The 25,948-nt window shown below is 39.6% G+C and overlaps 1 protein-coding gene and 1 long non-coding RNA gene across 9 annotated transcripts in view; both read right to left on the reverse strand.

Moving 5' to 3' along the window:
- Positions 1-20,736, reverse strand: part of LOC146517620 (glutamate receptor 2-like) — a 97,928-nt gene extending 77,192 nt beyond the window's left edge. For 6 of the 7 annotated variants that reach the window (XR_014874716.1, XM_085164008.1, XM_085164007.1 and 3 more), the window contains exons 1-5: positions 20,446-20,736; positions 11,807-11,947; positions 3,559-3,798; positions 3,191-3,312; positions 702-776 (exon numbers count right to left, since the gene is read on the reverse strand). Coding sequence is in view for 5 of the 7 variants with exons in the window: in XM_085164008.1 (XP_085020134.1) it covers positions 702-776; positions 3,191-3,312; positions 3,559-3,798; positions 11,807-11,947; positions 20,446-20,551 (684 nt within the window). In the remaining 2 variants the exon portion in view is untranslated. The remainder of the gene's footprint in view (positions 1-701; positions 777-3,190; positions 3,313-3,558; positions 3,799-11,806; positions 11,948-20,445) is intronic. The other variant, XR_014874717.1, reaches the window with a different exon arrangement.
- A 2,858-nt stretch (positions 20,737-23,594) lies between these two features.
- Positions 23,595-25,695, reverse strand: LOC146517621 (uncharacterized). Of its 2 annotated transcripts, XR_014874722.1 has the most exons (4): positions 25,408-25,695; positions 24,927-24,990; positions 24,400-24,552; positions 23,595-24,038 (listed from the first exon to the last, which is right to left on the reverse strand). It is a non-coding gene; the product is annotated as an uncharacterized LOC146517621 (long non-coding RNA). The 2 variants fall into 2 exon arrangements; XR_014874721.1 differs by lacking the exon at positions 25,408-25,695 and having other exon boundaries at positions 24,927-25,391.
- Between the last annotated feature and the right edge of the window lie 253 nt (positions 25,696-25,948).

Genomic DNA, 25,948 nt, shown 5'->3' on the forward strand with positions numbered 1-25,948 from the left:
CCATTGAAAGTGTGCTGACATATTGCATCGGTGTGTGGTTCTCCAGCTGCACCACAGCACACAGAAAGGCACTCCAGAGGGTCATCAATATGCCCCAAAAAATCATTGGACATCCTCTTCCCTCCCTGAAGGACCTGTACAGCACTCGCTGTCTCAAGAGGGCCCGCAGCATCCTACGGGACTGTACACACCCAGGACACCGGGTGTTTAAGCTGCTGCCGTCCGGCAGGAGGTTCAGGCTGCTGAGGTCCCGGACAAACAGACTCAAGGACAGCTTTTACAACAGGGCAATAGCCCTGATCAGTGCAAACAGCTGACCTGATTGGCTACCTCCCTGGACTTTTTTAGGGGGAGGTAACAATGTATAAAACAACAATAACAATAATAATATTTATATTTATAACAAGGTGCAATAATAATTAATGCGCAATAATAACAGTGTGCATTACAAATACACTTCTTCTTCTTTTTTTATTACTAAGTTATTATACTGTGTTGTGTTGTTTGTGTTGCGTTGTGATGTGTCATATCATGTCGTGTTGTGTTATATGTAGTGCCGACGTAGGACAGTTTTCCAATTTCATTGTACTACTGTACTATGTATGACTGTCAAATGACAATAAAGAGTTATCTTATCTTATCTTATCTTATCGTATCTTATTGCTCATACTGGTAGCAGCAGTAACAAGATAAAAATCAACCTGCTCCATGATGTCTTTCACTTTATCTTGTTCGCAGTCCAGTATGATGCGTCGTTCCTTACGGATCTCCAGGTCCTAAAAAAATAAGACAACAAGCATCCAACATTATTATACAGTCTTTAACGATTTGTGTGCTCACAGTACAAGATCAAATTGCATCTTCCTGAGGTGCAGTGCTGCCACATACTGCTTGACACCATAGGTTAGACAAAGATATTTATTATAACTAGCTACAAAACCCTGAAAAGCTTTCTGGAAAAGACAAACTAAAAGCTTAAGCTTATTTTAGTATTTAAAACAAGCATATGTAAAAATAATAGATAACATCAAAGCAAAGTATACTCTACAATGCTGTACAGCTGCTACACCGTACAGCTGACAAAGCCCTTTTCCCGAGACATCACAGACCAAGTCTTGGTCAGGACCCATAGGCTTCAAATTGTAAGGCACTAGCTACTGTGTCAGTATGTGGTGGGAGTGGGAATGTGCTGAGCTAACTTTAGAATAAGTGCATAAAAGCATGTTTTTATTTTTTGAGGTTTTTTTATGTCCTTTCAATCAGCGATCAGAATTATTGTCTAAACACCAAGAAAAATGCCCAACAGATTTGTTTTCCCAAGTAGACCATTACAGCTATTGCTATACGGTCCACTTAATTGTCATATTTGTTATTATTATTATTATTATTATTATACATTTTATTTTATTTTCATTTTGAGTTATTACAATCAGAATGGACAGGACCGGGGACAGGAAAGAGAGGTTGGGAAGAGAGTTAAATGAAGGAGAGGGGAAGAAAAATAGAGGAAAAGAGGGATAGTGAGAGAAAAGACACTGAAAATCTGCTTGATCACCTGCTGAGAGAAAAAAAAGACAACCAAAAAGAAGATAACACAGTAGGGAAACCACAGGTAAATAATAAACATTGAATGTTACTGGGCAGCATACAGTACTAATAATGCATGAAATGTTTAGAGGCAGCAGCCAACCAAAATAGTGTGTCTGTGAGTACCTGTTTGTACACCTGTGTGCACACCTGTGTGTGTGAGCGCGCTTATGTTCATAGGATTTCTCCATGTAAGCATCTAATAGTGGGTATTGGAAGCCATAGCTCTGCCCCCCAGGTCATGATGCAGGACAAAAAAACATCCATCCATCTGCTTCCGCTTTTTTCAGGTCGTGGGTGGGGGCTGGAGCCCATCACAGCTGTCTTAGGGTGAGAGGCAGGGTACGCCCTGGACAGGTCACCAGTCTGTCGCAGGGCTAACACACAGAGACCAACAACCATTCACACTCACATTAACTCCCCTTTGGGCAATTTAGAGTTTCCAATCAACCTATCCTCACTAACTGCATGTCTTTGGACTGTGGGAGGAAGCCGGAGTACCCGGAGAGAACCTACGCAGACACGGGGAGAACATGCAAACTCCACACAGAAAAACCCCAGCCTAATGGTGGAAGTGAACTCAGGACCTTCTTGCTGTGAGGCAACAGTGCTGTTTGGCTTCTCTGAGTGTTTAGTCCATTTTAAATTCTGTTACCTTCTGTTAACCTACTTTCAAGTGTTCCCTGGACTCCTAGACTCTGTTACCTTTCCTTCATGGAATTCCTTTTGGACTGCTTCCACTACTATTTATTGTACATAATAAAGATGGTTTTTTTCTGGAAAAATCGTCATTCCAGAAGAGGGTTGTATATGATGAATGGAGGGTCCTTCACCAAGGGGAAGAGGTGGCTGTAGCTCAGAAGGATGCCCAGGCCATCAGCTAATAAGAAGGTTGGTGTTCTGATCCCTGGCTGCTCCAGTCTGCGTGCCAAATATCCTTTGGTGACATACTAACTACAAGTTGCTTTCTGATGCATTCACTGGAGTGTGAATGTTAGTAGTTAGGAAATAAAATGCTCAGATGCTCAGCACTATATCAGGACATTTTGCTTTTTAGATATTGATAAAATGTTTTCATATATCTGGATTAATGTGACTATTTTATTTTCATGTCAAATAGTTGGACTGAGTGCTGGTAAAAAAAAAAGACTTGTTTTGTAAAAACACTTTTTTGAGAATTGTGAACATGGTTTAAATAAAATAACTGAAAAAACCATATGGAGTTATTTCAACATTTATCCACTGAACTGTGAACAAAAAATAAAAAGACTGAATACTTGGAACAATTCTCCAACTCATTTGAAGAGAGAAAAGAAAGGAAAGAGAAGCTTGTTTGTTATAATCTAACCAAAATAACTTAAATATTTTGGACTGTGTCATTTGCTAAATTACTATGACATAGTCAGGATTTTCACATCAGGCCAACTGCAGTGCATGTACTTGCCAAAGAATAAATAACACAACAGAAGACACTGTTGAAAATGCTGGTTAGCAGCCTAAACTGATGAAAAAGCTGTTATGACCAAAATTTTAAATTTGTGTCCAGAATTTGATTTTCTCCGTCTCTCTCTTGCATTCCAATATAAGTGCAGAATACCAGTACCTGAAACAGGGACCGGTAGGCTTCATCCTTTCTCTCATCTTTCAGGTTTCCTACATTTATTGCAGTGACGACCCATTTTTTCTCTGCTGCAGTGTCCAGTATTACCTGAAGAGTTGAAAGACCTGCACACACAGAGTCTCATTATTAATAATTATTAATTCATTAACTTAAACATTTGTAGAACAAATCTCTATCTCATTCTTTTCTATTTATATGAAGCATATTTCTCTGCCTTGCTGTGCTTTCTAGAACTGTAGCAAGTTTCTGCATTCGCTTAACATTTTCTGTATTTACAATTATTTCAGTATCTTATCTTCAAAATTAAGCACTAGCAATATTTATGCGATAAATGATGACAATTTCCTTACCTCGATCACTGTCATACAGATAGGCAAACTTTTCCCATTTGTAGTATTCCACTAATGAAACTAGTGGCCCCTTGATGTCCGGCCTCATTTGGAGAACAAACTGATTCATTCCTTCTGCTGGGAAAGAAGGTGTAATGAAGGAGACATGAAGTGTCTCACAAAAGGATGTGATGGTGTTGACCGATTTCTTGTCATAGAAGCCAAAAATGGCATAGACACCCCGAGAGAACTGGGAACAAACTAGGAAAGAGAGAAGAAGAGAAAGATTGTACAAATTAAACAGTGAGTTCACAGGACCTGGGAAGAATATTTGCACTCATTAAGTGTCCCAGTGCCTTTATCCCAAATAAACACTAAACGCACACTTATATTTAATCACATTGGAGAACAGTTTTTTAAATCAGGGTACATTAATAAGCACAGTAGTTACAATAGGAGTGGAAATTCTGTGGTTCACAATAACAAGTAAAATAAAATATTTCTAAAACAAAGCAACACAAAATTTTTTTAAAAAGAAGTGCTTCTGTCCAAATAAAAGCTAGAGGGCTTTATATCTGATATTATATAGACAGTGCTAAGTTTCTATAAGCTGCATAAAACAGTATAAGAGGCCAGGTGTAATAAGCTATAACCAATGCCAGTTCCAATCATCTGTTGAGAAAAAATGTCTGTATTTTGTGTCAGCATACATGATCCAGCTGTGTGGCTGCAGGAAGGTGAATTATTCTGAATGAGAGAATTGGTATTAAGTATCCCTCTGTCATGGTCCTGGGTCGTTGACCCAGTGTTTTGAGTTTATTGTTATTATTTTCCAGTTTCTGCTGTTTTGTATTTGTTGTTATGGTTTGAGTTGTATGTTTAGTGTTTCTATCATCCCTACCTGTGTCCTTCCTCTGTGTTCTGTTCGTGTCCCCGAGTTGGTATTGTGAAACAGTCTTTGAGTTTCCTGTTTTACTTTGTAGGTTTGTGTCTCGTTATGCCCATTAGTTCCAGCTCTGTCCCCTCCTGTGTGCCATTTCCTGATTACCTGGTGTGTGTGTTTATACTGCGTGTCTGCCTGTGCTCCTCGTCTGTGTTTCTCTGCATTTCTCTGCATCATTTTGGTATATCTCCGTGTCTCTCTGTTCCTCGCTTTGTGTCCTCTGTTTGTGTTAGTTTCACCAGTTTAGGTTTATGTTTAGTTCTGCCCTCACCTTGGGTTTTTACTGTAAATAAATTTCCACCTGCATCTCCACTGCCATCTGCATCTTGGGTCCTCTTTCATTCCACCACACGACTGCTGCCCAGCCGTGACACCCACTGTGGAAAGTGACGTCGGCGTGACATCTTCCATAAATCATTTTCCAAATTTGGTCCACTGAAGGGGTTGTTTTATAACACCAGGCAACATCTTTTTTTTTTTCAAACTCTGCTGAACGTATGTTGTTGTCAGCGTTACGGCCACGGTGTACGGGCTATTTATAGTCCAAATATGGTTGTTGTGGATGTCTTTTCAAAGTCAAACTTTGACTCATTTTAAAGATCATTTTCAATGATCATCAACCAGCAGAAAAACCACAACCCTCTCTTACTTTCCATCACAACTTCTCCCACCTTCTCTCAACCTTAAAAATTAACTATATATAATGCAAATGCACTTGGACACATTGCTTCACAAATTTAAACGAGCAAAGGGAATTTCAATTTCAAAAATACTTTAACCATTATTATTTTACATTTTAAAATGGATTTCATCATTTTTAATATATCAACAGATTTTAATAAATGACATTTTTAACCTTGTTACAAACAAATAAGTTGATATACTAAAATAAATAAACCAGTTAAAGAAAAACAGAAAAATGCAAAATAACAAAAAAATTACCCAGGTGTAGTGAAGAAATCAATAGGCTAACACATAATAAATTATATTTGTTTATACATAATCCATATTCCTTTGTATCATGTTGACAAAATCAATGTCAATATTTGTAAATTTAAAAAATTACATTTATTAATCATGCAAATTTCCTGCAATTGTCATAGACGTCAACATGATGTCCAAAAATATAAAGTTCAAATGTTGATCAACATATTATCATCCAAGTTGGGTCATGTTTAGGTGTCCAAATTGTGAAACTTGTTTGGACGTCATATAGATATCTAGAATTGGTCATGGACTGAGGGACAGTGCTCTCAATAAAGGGGTAAGACTCAGGGAAGGGGACTCTGTGGTTACATCAGCACATCTCCTTCCCCACAAGAGGTGATCAAACATTGGACCACTGTTACACTCCATTCAAAGAGTGCTACAAACCCCTCCCCCGCCCAGCTTTTGGTAAGTCATTGTTCCATACTGCTGCTGCCTGCATACAGACAAAGACTGAAACAGGAAAAACCAGCTTCCAGGGTAATCTACAAATGGGACAGTGAGGCTGAGGAGGTCCTGCAGGACTGCTTTGAGACAACTGACTGGCAGATATTTGTGGATGCAGCTGATGGCAACATCAATGAACTCACAGACTCTGTCATTGGATATATTGGAAAGTGCATGGATGATATCATCACAAAAACCACTGTCCGCATATATCCAAATCAGAAACCCTGGGTAAATAAAGACGTTCGCGCCAAGCTAAAAGTGCGGACCTCTGCCTTTAACTCCGGGGATGCTGATGCTTATAAAGCAGCCAGGTATGACCTCCGAAAGTCCATAAAAAAGGCCAGAAAGGACTACAGGGACAAAGTGGAGTCCAGCTACCACAGCTTTGACACCAGGCGACTGTGGGATGGACTGACTGCATCACTGACTACAAGAAGGTCAACACAGTCAGTGTTCAGCCCACTGCATCTCTCGCAGACGAGCTCAACAACTTCTATGCTCGTTTTGATGCAGACAACAGAGAGCAGATCCTCTACCCTCAGAAGTCCTTGGTGATATTGACTCCAAGGAACTTGAAGCTGCTGACCCTTTTGACCTTGACACCGTTGATGTGGATGGGCTGGTGTTCTCTGACTGGTCGTTTCCAGTAGTCCACTATCATCTCTCTAGTTTTGCTCGTCAGCTCATCTGCAACTTTAACTCTGAGAACAGAAGCTGTGAGATGGACCTTTAAAAAGGTAAATCCTCACAAAGCTCCAGGACCAGATGGCATCCCAGGCCGGCTACTCAGAGTGTGTGCAGACGAGCTGGCAGAGGTGTTCACCAACATCTTCAACCTCTCCCTGAGGCAGTCAGTGGTCCCCACGTCCCTCAAAGCATCCACCATCATTCCCGCTCCCAAAAAATCGTGGACTACCGGAAACGACCAGTCAGAGAACACCAGCCCATCCACATCAACGGTGTCAAGGTCGAAAGGGTCAGCAGCTTCAAGTTCCTTGGAGTCAACATCACCGAGGACTTCTCCTGGACCCTTCACACAGACACTGCTATCAGGAAAGCTCGCCAGCGGCTTTACTTCCTGAGGAGGCTGAGGAAGTTTAGCATGAATGCCAACATCACCTCAAATTTTTACAGGTGTGCAATTGAGAGCTTGCTGACGAGCTGCATCACAGTTTGGTACGGAAGCTGCTCTGCCAGCAGCCGTAAAGCACTACAGAGGGTGGTGAAGGCAGCAGAGCACATCACTGGCACGAGGCTTCCTGCCATTCAGGACATTTACCTACAGCGATGCCTCCGTAAAGCACGCAGCATCATCAAGGACCACAGCCACTCAGCACATCAGCTGTTCTCCTTGTTACCATCTGGCAGACGTTACAGGAGTCTGTCTGCTCGGACTACAAGACTTAAAAACAGTTTTTACCACCAAGCCGTACGACACCTCAACCACAACACTTAAACACACACATCACAGCACTCAGAAGCTACCCTGCAGCTTCACTCTGTTTAATCTGCACTGGTCACTTCACTTTATTGTCATTGATATTTATATTTAAAAGTGCAATACTGTAATTTTCTGCTGCTCATTCCTGTGCAATATCCCATCTGCCCTCCTGTCATATTTCTTTTCAAGATTTTCTTATTTAATCACTCGTGTACATATATTTATATTTATAGATACATATATATTTAGTCATCTTTTCTCTTTTACCATGTCTCTCTAATATTTTGCTCCTTACTATTTTTTTATATTTTATTTTATTTTATTATATTTTATTATATTTTCTCCTACTGTATCATGCTGCTGAGTGACTGCTGCTCATCAAACACATTTCATTGCAATGTTGACCCTGTGCTAACTTGCATATGACAAATAAAACTGAAAACTGAAACTGAACATCAACCATGCCTGGTGTCGTGACGCTGTTGTGGATGGCAAACACTGTTCAACTCTGCCGGAGCTTATGATCATCAAGTGCAGACTGTTCTACCTACTGAGGGAATTTATACTGTTTGTTGCTGTCTGTATCCCTCCTTGCTCCAGTAACAACAACAGGAGTGAGGCACTAAATGAATTGTATCAGCGTGTCAGTGAACAGCAGATGTCCCACCCAGATGCTTTTCTCGTCCTAGCGGGTGATTTCAATCATGCAGACCCAAAGACTGTGCTTCCCGAACTGCATAAACACATTAAATTTCCTACACAGGGGGAAAAAAACCCATTTTGGACAATGTTTTCACCACTCAGAGAGGAGATTACAAAGCCCTCCACCACCTTGGTGCCGGTCTTCTATTCTGTCTTCCTTCTCTCACCCCAACTGGTCACAGCAGATGGCCCCGCCCCTCCCTGAGCCTGCTTCTGCTGGAGGTTTCTTCCTGTTAAAGAGGAGTTTTTCCTTCCCACTGTCACCAAAGTGCTTGCTCACTGTTTTTGTGATTTAATAATGATAATGGATTGCATTTATACAGCACTTTTCTAGGCACCCAAAGTGCTTTACAATTCCACTATTCATTCACTCTCACACTCGCTGTACAACTGGGGCAGACTGACAGAAGCGCGCCATCGGCCCCTCTGGCCAACACCAGTAGGGGGTAGGGTAAAGTGTCTTGTCCAACAACACAATGACCAGGACAGCAAGAGCTGGGGGATCGAACTGGCAACCTTCCGATTACAGATGAGCTTCCCAACCCCCTGAACCACAGTCGCCTCAATTTGGTGCTATATATAAAAAAACTGAACTGAACTGAATTGCCTACCTGGAATTAGCATAACTGTTATGCTAATTCCAGCATACAAGCCCCTGGTCAAAGTCACCAAACCAGTTTGTAAGCAGGTATGTACGGTCTCAGAGACAATGGAAGACTGTTTTTCCACCACAGACTGGGAGGTCTTTAAACAGGCCGCCACACGTGACAACACCACAGACCTGCAGGAATAATCAGAAACTGTCATTTCCTATATCTCAGAGTGCATCGATGATTTCACAGAGACCAGGACTATCACTATCCAGGCCAATCAGAAACCATGGCTCACAGATGAGGTCTACAGGCTTCTGAGGGAGAGAAATGCAGTCTTCAGAGCTGGGGATTAGGTGAGCCTAAGAATAGCAAGGGCAAACCTGCATCAGAGAAGCGAAAAGGCAATACTCCAGGAGGATTTCGCAAAGCTGGACGAGCACAGAGGGACTGTGCTGCAGAACTCACAGATGTCTTCACAGACATCTTTAATACATCACTGAGCCAGGCTGTCGTTCCCACATGCCTCAAAGCCTCCACCATCATTCCTGTACCAAGGAAGTCTCCTCCCTCCTGCTTTAAGAACTACCATCCGGTCGCACTCACCCTCAAGTGCTTTGAACAGTTAGTCATGCATCCATTTAAAACATCTCTTCCCCCCAAACTGGATCCATTTCAGTTCATATACCGGGCAAACCACTTGACCGATGATGCATTCTCAACTGCCCTTCACTCAGCCCTCACACATCTGGACACTTGAGACTCATACGTCAGAATGCTGTTCACAGACTTCAGTTCAGCATTCAACACGATCATTCCCCTGCAACTCATTCACAAACTGGATCTGCTGGGGATCAGGAACTCACTGTGTAACTGGCCGCTGGATTTCCTGACAGGAAGACCGCAGACAGTACAGGTCGGCTGCAACACCTCCAACACAAGAACACTGAATACGGGGGCTCCCCAAGGATATGTGCTGAATCCCCTTCTCTTCAGTCTGCTGACCCACGACAGCACACCATCACACAGCTCCAACATCTTCATCAAATTTGCAGATGACACAACTGTGGTAGGTCACATCAGCAACAATGATGAGCCCTACTACACGAGTGAAGTTAACCATCTGGCTGAGTGGTGCAGTGACAACAATATGCCCTGAATGTGGAGAAGACTAAGGAGATCATCACACCCTGCACACCCCACTAACCATCAATGGTGCTGCTGTGGAGAGGGTAAGCAGCACCAAGTTCCTGGGTGTGCACATCTCAGAAGATTTCTCTTGTTCAAAAAACACAGCATCACTGGTCAGTAAAGTCCAACAGCAACTCTACTTCCTCCGCAAACTGAGGAGAGCAAGAGCCTCATCCCCCATTGCGAGCACCTTCTACAGAGGCACCACTGAGAGCAGCATCACTGTGTGGTATGGCTCCTGCACTGCAAAGTAACGAGTAATGAGAGCAGCGGAGAGGATTGTGGGCACTTCTCTTCCCTCCCTCCAGGATATCTACTGCACCCGCTTCACCTGAAAGCCCTCTGCATTACAGGTGACTCCACTTATTCATCCAACAGATTCTTCAGTTTGCTGCCATCGTAAAAGAGACTGAAGAGCTTCTGGGCCAGAACCAGCAGACTGAGAGACAGCTTCGTTCATCAGGCTGTTAGGATGCTGAATTCACTCCCTGCTCTGTCCCTCGCAACTCTCACACACACGAACTCCAGACCTGCATTCACCTCTTCCCTCTGAACCCCCCCAGACCTCTACCGACGCCTTTTCACTGACTGCCCCACCCCCACTTCCACACAAACTCTTGCCAAAAAGCACTCTGATTGTGTTGGACACTGTTGTTTATGTAAAATTGTATTGTGTTGTACATAAGACTTGTATTTTATTTTTATGTTTATATTGTTTTAGTGTACACTGAGGGCCGTGGGAGAATTGCAGTTTCAAATTCCTGTGTATGACCAGTACATATGGTTTTTGGCAATAAAGTTGACTTTGACTTTCAGCTTTTAGGTTTCAGAGCATGTCACAGTACCGAAACAGCTTTAGAGAAGAATACAAATAATCTTCTTATATTCCTACAATATTTTATCATTAGAGAATGTTGTAGGTATTAGAGGTACTGCACTGCAACGGTTTAAACGGCATCTATCTAATACACTTCAATTTGCTTATGTAAATGAAGAGTTAATTATGGAGTTCCACAGGGTTCCATGCTAGGACCAATTGTGTTTCATAATATGTTTGGATTAGGCAGAATCATTAGAAGGCATAGAAAACAGGCATAAAAATCCACTGCCTTGCAGAGGACACAATTTTTTTTCTATCCATGAAACCAGATAACACACACCAATAAGTTAAACTACAGAATCATGGACATGTCCTTCAATGTCCATATTAACAAATTTGGAGCACTGCTTTGTCCCATTTGCACAATATCTCTAAAATTCAAAACATCCTGTAAGAGTGCTGAAAAACCAGTTCATGCATTTATTAATCCTAGGTTGAACTACTGTAAATCATTATTATCAGGACGTCCTACAAACTCCCTGAAAAGCCTTCAGCTAATCCAAAATGCTGCTGCATACTGTACTGAAAGGGACTAGAAAGACAGAGCATATTTTCCCGATACTGGCTTCACTTCAGTGTCTCCCTGTTAAATCCAGAATTAAATGTAAAATCATTCCTCTCACATGGTAGGTCTTGAATAATCAGGCCCTATCCGATCTTAAAGACCTTACTCTACCGTATCACTCAAATAGAGCACTTTGCTCTCAAACTGTGGGCGTACTGTGATTCCTAGGATATTTAAAAGTAGAGAGGCAGAGCCTTCAGCTTCCAGGAGATTTCTTCCTGTTAACAAGGGTTTTTTGCTTCCCAGTATCACCATAGCTCTTGATCATTGTCAGTCATCTGATTGTTGGGGTTTTCTCTGTTTTCTCTGTATTGTTTCTCTGTTGTGATTTAGTGCTATATAAATAAAACTGAATTGAAGGGTTTAGGGTTAGGATGAACAGCCACAGCACACTGCACAACTATTGCTACATATTGCCATGTTTGTATTTTTTTAAATTTCAAGTATTATTCTAGACTTTTAAATAATGACCCAATAAAAAGATTTTTTTTTTTTTTTAAATGAAGACATCAATACTTACAGCAGTTAGTAACAGCAAAGCTGTTGGCCACCTCCAGGTTATCTATGTGTGGAGTTAGTCTGAAATCTGCCATCCCAAACTGAACCATGCCAACTCGGAATGCACTGTACTCCTGATCTGCGCCCCTGGGAAATAAACCACCTGAGAAAAACAGAGACAGAAAAGGTCGTGATCATAGAGAAAAACAAAACTAAGTGGAGAAACGGGTTTTCTAGCTACAAAAATGTTGAGATAGGGACATTTTTACAACTTTATGTCTTAAAAAACAACAACAAAGAAATTGCAATCCTTCATTAACAATTGCTAAATTTTAGTTTCGTCAAAATGTTTTTATAATGTAATATGGAATCTCAGCAGTTTAGGCTCTCCTTTTTCATATTTATTGAGTTATTTACTTTTTTGTTTGTTTGTTCTATATTAGTTCAAATGTTCTGCATTTCTCTCATAAACGTCATACCTACCTGACACCTCCTCATCACCTTTCTTCCATTTACCTACATGTGCACTGAAGTCTGCTCCAATCACCAGTCTTTTCCACATGGGGAAACTTTCTACCACTTCAGCTAGCTTACTTCAGAATCCTTCTCTTTCTCTCTCTTGTCTGACAACCTATGCATTAAGCCAAGCGCTGACCAATCCCATATGGAAATCTTATTATTTATCAGCATGTTTGATTTGGTAAATATTTTACATTGGGAACCCTTCCTGACCCAGAACTCCTCGGTTGTCTGGGTTTAGGAACAGCAATAGAAATACTAATCAGTAATTCTGAGCTAGAGTTTGCCGGAGACAGAGATATCTACTCAGGCAGACATTGTCTCTCTAAAGGACATATGTCCAAAAAATCGGTACATACATTCACCACTCCACAGTTCACTCACGTTTGTCCTGTTACAGCTCAAAACAAAAAGGCAGAGTGATGTTAATTAAAAGAAACATAAACATTACCATTAGTAAGACTGTAGCAGATGTGGAAGGTAGATTTATAACACATAGCTCTCTGCGGTATTTCACCTTTAACAATGGTTTACCTTGCCTTCTTTGGCAAGATTCCTTTCAGCACAACCTCACATGTCTGAAGTTATTTTTTTCATTTCCACATACTGTATTACCACAACTGGTCTAAAAGCACACAAAAAACATAACATCAGAGTGGGAAAAATGTGATTTTGTTTACTATGATGTCTCTAACGAATCATTTTTATAATTTGAAATGCAAGTATAAATCAGAAATTTCAGAAATGTATGCGCATCCAATGGATGTGCTGGGATGCATCATTAGTGATGTATCCTGGGTTCATTAGGTGTTAGGATCTTACAACATCTTACACCCTCACCCAGGTGACCCAGCCGAGGTTGATCATGCCCTAGCTGCAGCAGTATTTGGCCATGGATCACCCCTCTCTATCCACAAGCACCTGGAAGCTTAGCAGTGTGTACGCTCTGTGGAGAGACTGGCCGGTGACACCTCTGCAGCCTACTTCCACAGGGCATGCTTGCTAACCCACAGGGCATGCTTGCTAACCCACAGGGCATGCTTGCTAACCCACAGGGCATGCTTGCTAACCCACAGGGCATGCTTGCTAACCCACAGGGCATGCTTGCTAACCCACAGGGCATGCTTGCTAACCCTCCAACACTCTTCCAGAACACCCTGGCATTTGGCCAGCTACCTTCCAAATGCCCTCTATGCAGTCTCCAAGGAACCATCAATTCTATCAGAGCTATCTGTCTTGAGGCCTCTGACATTATCACAATATCTGGGCACAAAGATGTTTCTGCAATGTGTGCTGGGTTGTGAGCGTTAGGTTGTTGCTTACTTGCTGTTATCACCAAGGAGATGCTTTCACCAGCTACCATCAGCAGCTGGTCATGGTGCCAGCAGAGGTATAAGGACTCGGTAAGCAATGTTGGGAAGGTTACTTTTAAAATGTATTCCATTACAGATTACAGAATACATGCCCCAAAATGTATTCTGTAACGTATTCCGTTACGTTACTCAATGAGAGTAACGTATTCTGAATACTTTGGATTACTTAATATATTATCATGCTGTTTACAACTACATGAATGTACTATTGCTGTGATTTATTACTGTTACAGAAGGTCCGCGGCTCCGAACCGTAGTAAAGGGACCTCTGGCTAATACGTCGGGTTCGTGTTGGGCTCGTAGCCGAAAACTAGCTTTACTTTGTTGTCTGGGTCAACTTTGCTTGCGAGAGACAGAGAGAGGCGTTGAAAGGCTGCTCCAACAGAACTTATTGTTTTTGGAGGAAAACACGAACACGGTGTACAGTCGAGTCTTAATAGCTTACTTACAACTGGGCTCGTCAGGCTCTCTTCTTGGCTGCAGTGGTTATTATTATATTTACATGCTTCCAGCTCCCGCTTTTGCTCGATGACAGCTCGTACTTTTCCTTTTTCTCCCTCCCTCGCTCACAGACACATAACGTGTATGGCAGTCCATTCTCCCTGCAGCACGGACTACACTGCCCATGATGCTACATTCTTTAGAGCTATACCTGTAGCATTCTGCCTATTAGCTTAGCACAACAACAACAGGCGCTCTCTCACCCAGGAAACACGCAGAGAGAGAGCGTCACCCTGTAACCATGGCAACCGTAACGCTGCCGCCTGGAACAACAGAACGTAGCTGTCAAACAAAACCCAAACAGTCCTGATCCGCCACAATATGAAACAGGGAAGTACCGCCGTGTAATCCATTTATTTCAACAAAGTAACTGTATTCTAAATACCACCTTTTTAAACGGTAACTGTAACGGAATACAGTTACTCATATTTTGTATTTTAAATACGTAACGGCGGTACATGTATTCCGTTACTCCCCAACACTGTCGGTAAGATATCATATACAGCTTGGATGAGGAACTTTTATCAGTACTTCTTAGCCAGTAGATTGCTGTTCTTCAAATTGGATTAAATCAAGCTCAGTAGACAACCCATGGTTGGACCTAGAACAAGCATTCTGCAGAAAATTAAAAATCTCTGATTTGCCTTTTATTAGCTCTAGGGTATTATTATTTTTAGAGTTAAGAATCATAACTGCCTTAAAAGTCTTTGAAGAAACACTTCTCTGACATCCTGCTGGGAATTTCTAAAAATAACAAAGTCTTCCTTTACCTCATGTAAACTGACAACCATTTGAAACAATCCAAATGGGTGTCCAGAACATGTTATTCAAGAGAAAACTTATTTTCATTCAAAGAACTTTTATCAAATTATGGAATCAGCAACAGTCAATTTCTTGAATATCAGCAAGTCCATCGTACAGAAAACAGCCGTCAGCTGAACTTAGAAATGCATACATGGGCAAGAGCATTTTTAAATCTTTGTATCCCTAAATTGTTATCAAAAAATGTTATTGTTAAAAATCGATGACTCAATTTTACTTCCAGCTGAAAAATGGGGGCGAGATCTCTCCGTTAAGGTTACCTGGACACACATATGCTTAAATACGATCAAAATGTTGCAAGTCCCAACTTACAACTTACACAAACCTCTCCATAGAACACACTATACATGTTCCAAGTGGGCATTATACACTCAAACATATGCACCCACTGCACAGACAATTCTGGAGCCAGGAACCTTATGCATACACATAAACACACACACACACATACACCTACACATGCACGTACACACACATACACACACACACACAAATACAACACAAGACGGTTGATTTGTTTTTCTCTTCCGGGTGCTGTTTGTGATTGTTTTCTTGTATGTTTTTTTTCTTAAACTTGCAGCTTTTGGCGATTTATTGCTTCTCTGTTCTCTTTATCCTTTTATATATTTTCTGCCCTTTTTTTCTCTCTCTCCTACTTTTCAGCTTTGACACTGTTATGTTACACAAGTACTGTAATAACAGAAATAATGTTCATAGAAATTAATAACTTAACATGTAAAAGAAGCGCATGAACAAGAGTAGCCAAGAGAGAATTTATAGAGCTCATCTTGGAAAAGGAACTGTGTTTGCTACCACGCTGCATTCAGATCATAATTCTGATTGCAAAAGCTGCCAGACAACAAAGGCTAGAAAATTTTTTTAAACTGACTCCATCTAGGAATAAACACACATAAACTAGCCTACTGGACACAAGAAAGGAGGATATGTCAGTGTTGGTGGTGATTAGCTCATGCCCTCAGCTGTCTGTATGGAGTTTGGATGTCTGTGCGTGTTCTCTGTGGTTACTCAGCTGTTGTCCCACAGTCCCCACTTAGCAGGATTATTTTAACAGGTGATTGTAAATTGTGCAAATGTGACAGTAAATGTAGGGCTGGATATTCACAAATTTGGAAATACATACTGTATACATAATTGACAGTTATCCATACCTCATTTATTTCATGATTTTATTTCATTATATACCTGTGGCACAGTGGTTAGCACTGTTGCTTTACAGCAAGAAGGTTCGGATTTCATCTCCACTATGTGGCCGGGGCCTTTCTATGTGGAGTTTTCATGTTTTACCCGTGTTTGTGTGGGTTCTGTGTGGGTATGCTGCATGCAGTTAGAGGTATTAGGTAAACTGATTCTAAATTGCACATAGGTGTGAATGAGAGTGTGAATTTTTGTCTGTATCTGTGTTAGGTCTGCAACAGACTGGCAACCTGTCCAGAATGTACCCCGCCTCTCGTCCAATGGTAGCTGGGATAGGCTTTGGCCCTCATAAGGATAAGCAGAAGAGAATGAATGGATGGATCTGCACTCTGCACATATAAATATAAATATACTTTATTCTCTGTGTCATGTTGCTATTGTCTGTTTGTCTACTCTGTTAAGGACATAAGCTAAATTACTTGTATGTGTACACATACCTGATATTCTACACTATTATCTACAAATTGTATAGAATATACTATATTTCTGAAATATTATGTTTTAAATTATGGCTCCACGGTGTAATTGTTTACACATTTGCCTACAAAGTGAACAATCCCCTGTTATATCCCGGGAGGTGACAAATCCCTCGGGTTGCATCAACACAGGCATCTGGCATAAAAATGTGCCAAATCAAACATGCAGAGGTTCCTGCAGTGGTGATCATGTGGGAATAAGGGCGCATCTTTAAGTAGCTTTATACAAATATTTCCACTACACTTTGTGTAGTTTGTCTACTAGAACGATTGTCTCTGGCATTAAGTCATGCATTCCAGAACTTCAGGTGAAATGGAAATGTTCATACATGCTGTCATACCTCAATTACTGTCCAGAATGCTGCTTCAAGGATTTGCACGGAGTCCTCTATAAGGTAATGTGTGACGTCTTTACATAGGCTAGTCATAGGATTGGTAAATGCACTGTTCTTGTATAGTGCTTTTCTACTGTACTTGAATACTCAACGAGCTTTATACAACATGGTGCATTCACACATTCATACAGTCACTTTTTCCTGTGCCTAAGTTCTTTCTATGTAGTATCCACACACATTCCCACTCTCATGAAAGCATCAGAGAGCATCTTGGGGTTCAGTTTGCAGGTGGTACCTCTGGTCACATTACAGAAAATAAAGAGACTGCTTTTGAGGTTGTAATTTCCAACCTGTGGAAGTCGCTTCAATTGGTCTTGAGCTGTGTTGTTTTAATGTTACAAATATATACATTTTTAGAACATTTTCTGATTCACTATCTGTGATTTGCTTAAAAATGTTAATCTTTTGGTTCAAAGTTTGAACATATGTGCTTTTACCTTCATATATCATAGTTTTCAGGCCATTTTGGCACATTGAAATCTGAGGCCATTCTTGAATATACCTCAAAAACAATTAAAGATAAAAGTATGACATTTGTATTTCCCTTTCTTAATTTAGATCTATAATTTGAAAGAAATACATTACAATATCTGAGATTTCGCTAGTTAGAATATTTTAAAAATCCAGGGAAGGTAATAAGGTAATAACCTGAAATTCTTAAACATGAAAATTAAGAAAATTATATTTTCATTCAACTTTTATGCTCAGCATTTATTCAGACGGTTATCATACCCTTTCTCTGATCTCGCCTTACCTCTGGCAGCCGTAGCATTGTGGTTAGAGTTGGGTTAAGGGGTTAGGTGTTAAGCTGAGGTATTTAGGGTTCGTGTCTTATTAGCATCAGACTACCAATTCTGTCATGTGGACACAGCAGCTGGGTCTGGCAAGACTACATTATTATTCTAGGGGCCATGTTATTCATTGCTAAGTATATAAATTACTTGCTTGATGTTAAATAAGGAAATGGACTTCATGCCTATGAATAAACACAATTTAGTCTATGGGAAGCACCAGCACAGTTTGGTAGATTTTTGAGTGTTTTTTACTTCTTCTTCTTCTTCCTTCCCCTTTAAATTAGTTTTTTTTTTTTAATTACTATTGATATTTCATGTGTTTTCGTCATAGCACATGAAATATAAATCCTTTGAAGTATACATATATAATATCTGCTTCTCTGTCTCTGTTAGGTTAGAATATATAATCATTTTTCTAAAGCTCCCATTCCTTAATCAGCCCAAAGATACTTCTCTTCTGCCTGATTGCATTCACAGACCCATATCAGCAGTAGCATCTGGAGACTTTGTGGAACTGCCTTGATGTGGCAGATAAGCTGCCCATTATAGATAGGTCAGCAAACCCTCTGCTTAAGAAATGTATAATTTTGTCTTTTTTCTATTTAAGAGCCCCTTGCAGGTTTAGAGTAAATATTGTCAAATGGCCAGACTACAAAATCAGCAGTGTTTGAGTTCATATCTTTGCAAGCATTTATACTTTGAAATGCTGGACTAATTCGTCATATAGTAAAATGGAAAAACTTTGGGGAAAATACCTTTCATTGCCTCTATATAGTCTTTAAGTGTCTTTAAGTGCCAGTCTTAATCCTATAATTTGCTGCCCTCTTGATGGCCACAGTTAGTTGTTGTCTTTGGGAGCTGGACTTCTGGACTACCAGTAATGGTAAATGGTAAATGGCCTGCATTTATATAGCGCTTTACTTAGTCCCTAAGGACCCCAAAGCGCTTTACACTACATTCAGTCATTCACCCAGTCACAAACACATTCACACACTGGTGACGGCAAGCTACATTGTAGCCACAGCTGCCCTGGGGCGCACTGACAGAGGCGAGGCTGCCGGACACTGGCGCCACCGGGCCCTCTGACCAATGGAAATGGTGAGCTAACACGTTTAACATATTGATAGATCCTAAGTGTTTTGCCATTTTTTAAGTAGTGTGTCTCACAAAATCAGTTATTTGGCAAAACCTTTGCCACCCAACACCCCTCTCTAGACACGCTCCTGCTATAGCTGTCACATTATTAATGCCATGTCATTCCTAAATCATACATCATCAGAAGCATACTACATGGGCTGAGGGCAAAAAGAACTGGAGTGATGCTTAGTGATCCATAGTTTAGGGTGGAAGAGAGTGATACAAGAATGAACCTTTAACCCGAAGGCTCACGTTTGCAAAAATAATATTGTAAAATGCCAGATATTTAAAAATTACAGAGATATTTTTCTAATGTTTGCATATTTTTCAGAAATATTTAAGTAACGTTTTCAATAACATTTTCAATACTCTCATAGTGCAATTATTGTTTGCAACGTGTTATTCGAGCCTTCTGAATTTTAGTTACATTAATATATTTTAATAAACCTTAACCAAGGTGTGGAAGTAGCTTTTTGTGAAAAGCTACATTTTTAGACTTGCATGCAGTCCTCAGAAGACAGAATTGGTACAACAATGTCTTATAAAAGTTTCAAATATAATTTAAAATTTGTTCAAAATATAAATGTATGTTTTAGTCTACTCCAACCTTGTCTTACTAAGTACGAGCCAAACAATCCAGCTGAACCAAAATTTTAAGTTCAGATGGAAAAACATACCTACTCCAAAGAGAAAAGGCTGCTGTGATATTTAAAAAACTTTTTTAAAAAAATTTTCCAGCACTGTATCATGTATGTAAAGTATGTAAAGTGTAAAGTATGAGATTTATAGTTTAAATGTAAAAGCAGTGTAATGTGACTGAGGAGGAAAAACTCTGAATAGCATAAAATACTGTAGATTTGAAAGCTAACTAAGTGTAATAATGGAAAACTTTACACAAACAACCAGTAATATTCATTATAGCTTATTCTAACATTTTAATGAAATGCTGAAAATCACCCACTTCCACTAAGGGCTTGATGGTCCAACAAGAAATGCAGTTCAGGAAATAAGTCTCATGTGCTGCGTTTCAGTGAGCTTAGATCTTCTTGTCCCTATGACAGCACCATTAAGACTTCTGTGCACACAGGAGCAATTGCAGATTGACGGAATGCTGCATTGTTAGCAAGACGTTTGGGACGCATATAATTCATTTTATTTTTTGATCTATTTAGTTTACTATTTAAATGATAAACATATTAACTCAATTAGAACACTGCAGCAGCAGCAGCCGTGCAATCACGAGGCCTGGCGTTACTGACAGCAGTATAAAGAGGATGGAGATGAGAGAGGCCCACGGGCCAATAAAGAAGACACGAAAAGACAATGAAAAGGAAAGGTTTGAACGGGTAAAAGACGAGCTTTAATACACGCTGGAACAGGAAAGGTGAGGATGACAACGATCGGGCGACGACAGATATAAAAATCCTACCAATCTGGACGCTCGGAGATCCGCACAATGCCCCGCGCCATAAGAGTGCCACCAAAAATAGCAGCTTCATTGTGGTGTTCAGGATCCTCGCACAACACCACAGCATCTTACGATAGAGGTTCCTACCAAAACATCACCTCCATCAAAGACGATGTAATCTCATGGCGTTATTCCGGCGTTATTTAGAAACGTGTCGGGCTCTGCAGATGCCCGATCCTGTCTCCTGAGGTGCGCGTGCTGCTGCTGAAGCTGGACTTGAGGGCGCGCGCACTGAATTGCCCAGGAATGCCGATGAAGCACGAGAGAGAACCGAGAGCAGCCGACTGCTGCACACGAGGTTATTATAAACCTCCGCTCGAGGAGGCTGACACAAATTCTAACATAACAGATGCACACTGGGAATTTTTACAATAACTAATTTCTAATTGCATTAAGCAGTGCCTAAAAACTATTATAATAATTATATTATATACATTATAATTATGATTTCCTTCTGTCTTTTTTTTATTATCGTAATCATTACATGCGCATTTAAATGTGTTACTATGTATTTTCACATTAGCCTACTGTATAGCAGCTGTGTCCATATATATTGCCGTGTTACGTAGGGCAAAAAGAGACTGAAGCCATCCCCACTCAACGCCGGGCTACCTCTATATCACAGCTAACGGAGGGTAAACGGTCTTAAAATCCAGCCTTATGCGACTGAAAATGATCCAAGTGCAAAAACAGAGCTTTTCTGTATGTCCTAATAATAAGGCATTTGGATTCTTACTCAAAGATAAATCAAAATTTGTTAGATCTGTAGTTGTTAAACACAGAACCAGGATTTATATGAGGTTTTACTACTACAATCACTTAAAACTGATCAAACTGTAACACAGCAAATGTAAATGTGTTCAATTGGTCAATACTGGCATGTTGAATCGAAATAAAATAAATAAAAATAAAAATGTTTAAGTTAACTAGTATGATAAATCAATAAATGTGATTCTAATAACCGGCCTCACTGAGAGCCTGTACAGAGTCTGATCTTGGTGTGTGTGTGTGTGTGTGAGTGTTTGTGGATGTGTGTTTGGTGCAGGATGGGTCAACATGACACACTGGAGCCACTAATTTCAGTGAATGTCTGACTCACAAAATGTATGATTTTATAAAAGAAGTTGACTAAAATAAATTTAAAAAAATAAATAAACGTTGATTGACAAACATTATGAAAAGAAAGTATTATCTTCTGTATTTGAATTATAAAGGAATTATGTTACAATAAATGTTCATGTGAAAATGTGCTAAAAACAAATCTGAATAAACTGAATGAAACAGAATAAATTATATCCATGTGTGACTGAATATTTAAATGTGATGTGAACTCTCTATACTACACTGAAAAAAATATGTTGTTGGATTTACTTAATTCAATGGTGGACATTTGTTGCACACAGATGTTTTGCTTTGGAAGCAACTTAAACAATTGAGTTAAATTAACACAATTTATTCATGTTCAATAAACCTGTGCAATTTGTGTTGATAAAATGTGACTTAAACATGTTTTGATGAAGTAATTTGAGCTCATGGAATATTTTAATCCTTCACAATTTTTTCACTTTATCCCAACACCATTCAATAACTTTTACCCAATACTACTTGGTCACTTAAATACTACATGTTATCTTCAAATTACATTTTGCTATTATATTCTAGTATCAAATACACAATTTTCAAATGGAGGCCTTATAACAGATTGTATTGTTCTTTTCCAAGATGGTTGCTGGCATCCACCAGTAACCTTTAAAAACAAAATGTCTAATTTCACTGCATTGACAGTAGGTAAAGAATTAAACTGACATTACTCCTCCACTGAATCTATATAAATCAACAGTTAAATTATGTCAGTTCTTCCGTGTTCTCTGGAATCAATCACAGCAAAGAAATTAGACTCTTTTAAAAATGTTACAGGACAATACAAAACATTCTATTTAAGGCCTCTGACGTCAAGATTCAGTTAAACAACAATTATAACTAAACAATTTGAGGTAATGTTAGTTTCCATTAACATTAAATTAGGTTGCTGAATTGGCAAACACCTTCCTATTAACATTACCCATTTTACCCCAATAACTAAAGAAATTAGCACTTGCAGGTCAAAAACTTTATTCAAGAGACTGAAAAATAACATTGATACAGTGACTGTCAAAAATGACAGCACTGATCATACTGTGACATCCTGGTTCAAAACAGCACACTTAGAAATATTCAACGTTCTTTACTTCAACTGAAAATACCATTTCACACGACCCATATGGGATATTTAGACTGTATAACTGTTCACGCTACATCTCTTCACTAGTAAAAGAAAGAAAAAATACAAAGAGAAATTTAAAAATGCTGCCAAACAGACAAACAGAGAACTTGTACAGAGCAAAAGGAAAAACAAACAACAACAAAAAAACGGCTCATCCTCATGGCAGTTGCAGAGCATATAAAAATGAACCCTGCGATCTGTTCCTGGAATTGAGCTTCAAAAATGCAGCAGAACAAGTGTGAGATTTAAATATCCTCTCACCTAGAGCTGATCATGCATGCATAACAGTGAGCTTTCCTTGCAGGAGCAGTTTTGTCTTAGTTGTGAGCTTTTCTTGAGAGCTGAGTTGCATCCAACTCCATTACCACCCTTTGAATCACCTCAAAAGTGTAGCAGAGCTGTGATGGGTAACTCATATTGAAGGAATAAAAAAGGTCCAAACAGCATGGCTACTGCAAAGGTCACGTTATCCAGATCTTGAAGAACTACTATACCCTCGATGATGATGCCAACATCAGAAAAGTCATTGCCTGGCGTATCCTCTGGAGACAGATGTTCATTGTGGTTTTATCAATCTGTGCAGTGGCCTCAGTCAAGTCCTGGTTAAACACAAAAAAAATTTTTAAGATTCCTTTTTAAACTCATCTCTTTCGAATCTACCAGTTCTAATGTTAGAGTAATTTAAACCAATGCAAGCAACATAGTAAATAGCTATAGCCAAAGAGTGGCCTGCCATGCTGCCATTCATGGTCTAACAGAGTTTCTAAGAGAGAGTGAAAAACATAAGAATTTCAAATGCTTTACATTAGTTTTTGTTAGAAAGACACCGGCCCATCAGAAATCCAGGTTATGTCACTCAGAAGATGTTAGAATTTAGACTTTCAGCCCCACAATTTGGTTAGCTGTTGGTCAGTTGGTCTTTTTTTTTTTTTTTCAAACAAAAGCTAATGTAAATATTGGTGGGATTTTCCTTTGTTCACTAGAATGACAAATTTAAAGTTTTTTCACACTGATGTGACCCCTAATACAGGGGTGGGGGTGGGGCCTCAAGGGCCAGCGGCCGAGTTCACTACCAGGCCTCATGTGAACTTCAAATTATTAAAGAGAACTACTGGTCCTAACCAGTCCAATGAGGATCAAGTGGATAACTAAATGCATTTTTAAATGTTGCAAAGCCACAATCTACTCATAAAACACTCACCATGAACTCCTGCACTAAGATGTTGCAATTGTCTTTCACACAGATGCGGAGCACTTTGATGAGGGACTCCCTTTGAGCATTAATGTCATCCTAAAGTATTATAACAAAGAAAACAGAGATTTGTGAACTTTTCAGTAGCACAGAAGAAAATGATCCCAGACAAAAACTCTTGACTTGCAACATGCAACACCAGCATCTACAAAGCAATATCAAAAATTCCTGTTTGACATCAACTTTATGGATATATAGTTTCCAGAACATATATTTTTAAAAAAAGATAGATTTTTCTCAGTGGGCAAGTAAATGCATGATGAAAATTATGGCATCCTTTCAGTGGAATCAGTACTCACAGGTAATAGTTGACTGTTTCAATGGATGCAGAATAAAATTCGTTTACTGACCTAATGCAATACATATACACTTTGTAGTTAAAGAATTTTAAAGTTCTTACTGTCATCATGGCAGCTACATCCTTTAGCTTTGTGCCCTGTTCCCCCGATCACTTTGCAAACACTTTCAGCAGACTGTCAGAGAGAAACTCAGCTCCGTCAGAAACCTTGACTGTAAAGGCATGTTTGGGATGCACTGGAATGCTGCATTTTATCTGAAATGACATAAAATTATTTTTGAAATAACAGCAGGCACTGTGCTTGGTTAATCAGTAATGTTTTGTTGAATAAAAACTGTGTTTCCAGATCTTATGGGATTAAAAAAATCCAAAGATGTTTGTTTCTGATTTGCAACCCAACAACCCACAAGTTACAACCTCATTTTAGTTCAAGTGTGCATTAATGTGAGTCCAGTAATCACCTTTCTGACAATACATACAGGTATAAGTTAAACCTATGGCAGATTTTGGATTTCTCAGTTGTATTAATAGGGTGGTCTATTGGTGTATGCATGCACCTAATAATTATACAAAACCTATTATAATTAAGTTACAGAAACCTTAAGCGAAAATAGAATATACTTTCTTACCATAACACCTTGAACCCACAATCCATCAGCTGACTCCTGGTGAAATGCAGAATAGAGGTCGTCTCTCAATGTGCAGCAAAAAAAAAACAGAAACAAAAGGACAGCAGGTGAGGGCAGGAGGGGTAGGGATGTAAGCTAGCATAATGCCGCTAATGATATTAGCTAAAGCTGTTCAATGTCCAAAATCTCACTAACACCACGGTGCAGTAAATACACAATGTAACTGAAGAGTCAGTTGGCAAATCTATTCACACAGAAAACCAAATTATGTTATGAGCGCCTCATAATTAGGTTTAATGTGATATTACAGCTCTTGTGCCAAAGACAAATTCAAATGAAAAAGCGCCAATTCTTTGACAACAGATAAAACAGCAAATAAGCTAACGGGTCTTTTTTAGCATGTTACATTGCGACACTCTAGACGTTTAACTACATTTGGCTGAAATATGGTAAATATTAATTCAAAAAAATCAAGACATACCAAAAACGTAGAGTTGGCTGCTCGACTTGACTGAGATGGATGCCTTTTTTGAACCACGATCCAAAGCCCGCGAGATGAAATCACGCGTGGTTTCACGAGATTTAATGTTGCTATCTTATTGACTTACTTCACCTGAACATGATATGAACAATTTAATACACCCTTTCTGCATATCATGTAGTTTTTACACTATATGGTTACATTTATCTTTAAAACATGAGGCAATTGTGTTAAATACATGCAAGATGCTTACATAAATCCAAGAGATGGCCAGTGCCTTTTTTTTCAGTGTAGAAATAACAAAGAATATGTAATAAAGTGGTTTTAAAGGTTAAACTTTGTGTTAAAGTTGGATAAACAGAGACTGATAGATAGGGTGTGGGTGGACACTGGATGACTAGACGTAAACAGCTTGACTGAATGACCAAAATATGAAGATGTGATGGCTAGTATGAGAGGGGGGAGAAAAGTGGGCTGTAATAGAGATTTGGGTTCTTCACTTTTTGTCTTCTGTGAGATGAGCAGTTCAGAAGATTGAATC

The sequence above is a fragment of the Neolamprologus multifasciatus genome, chromosome 6 (assembly GCF_963576455.1).
Source record: "Neolamprologus multifasciatus chromosome 6, fNeoMul1.2, whole genome shotgun sequence".
In the NCBI taxonomy this organism is placed as follows: domain Eukaryota; kingdom Metazoa; phylum Chordata; class Actinopteri; order Cichliformes; family Cichlidae; genus Neolamprologus; species Neolamprologus multifasciatus.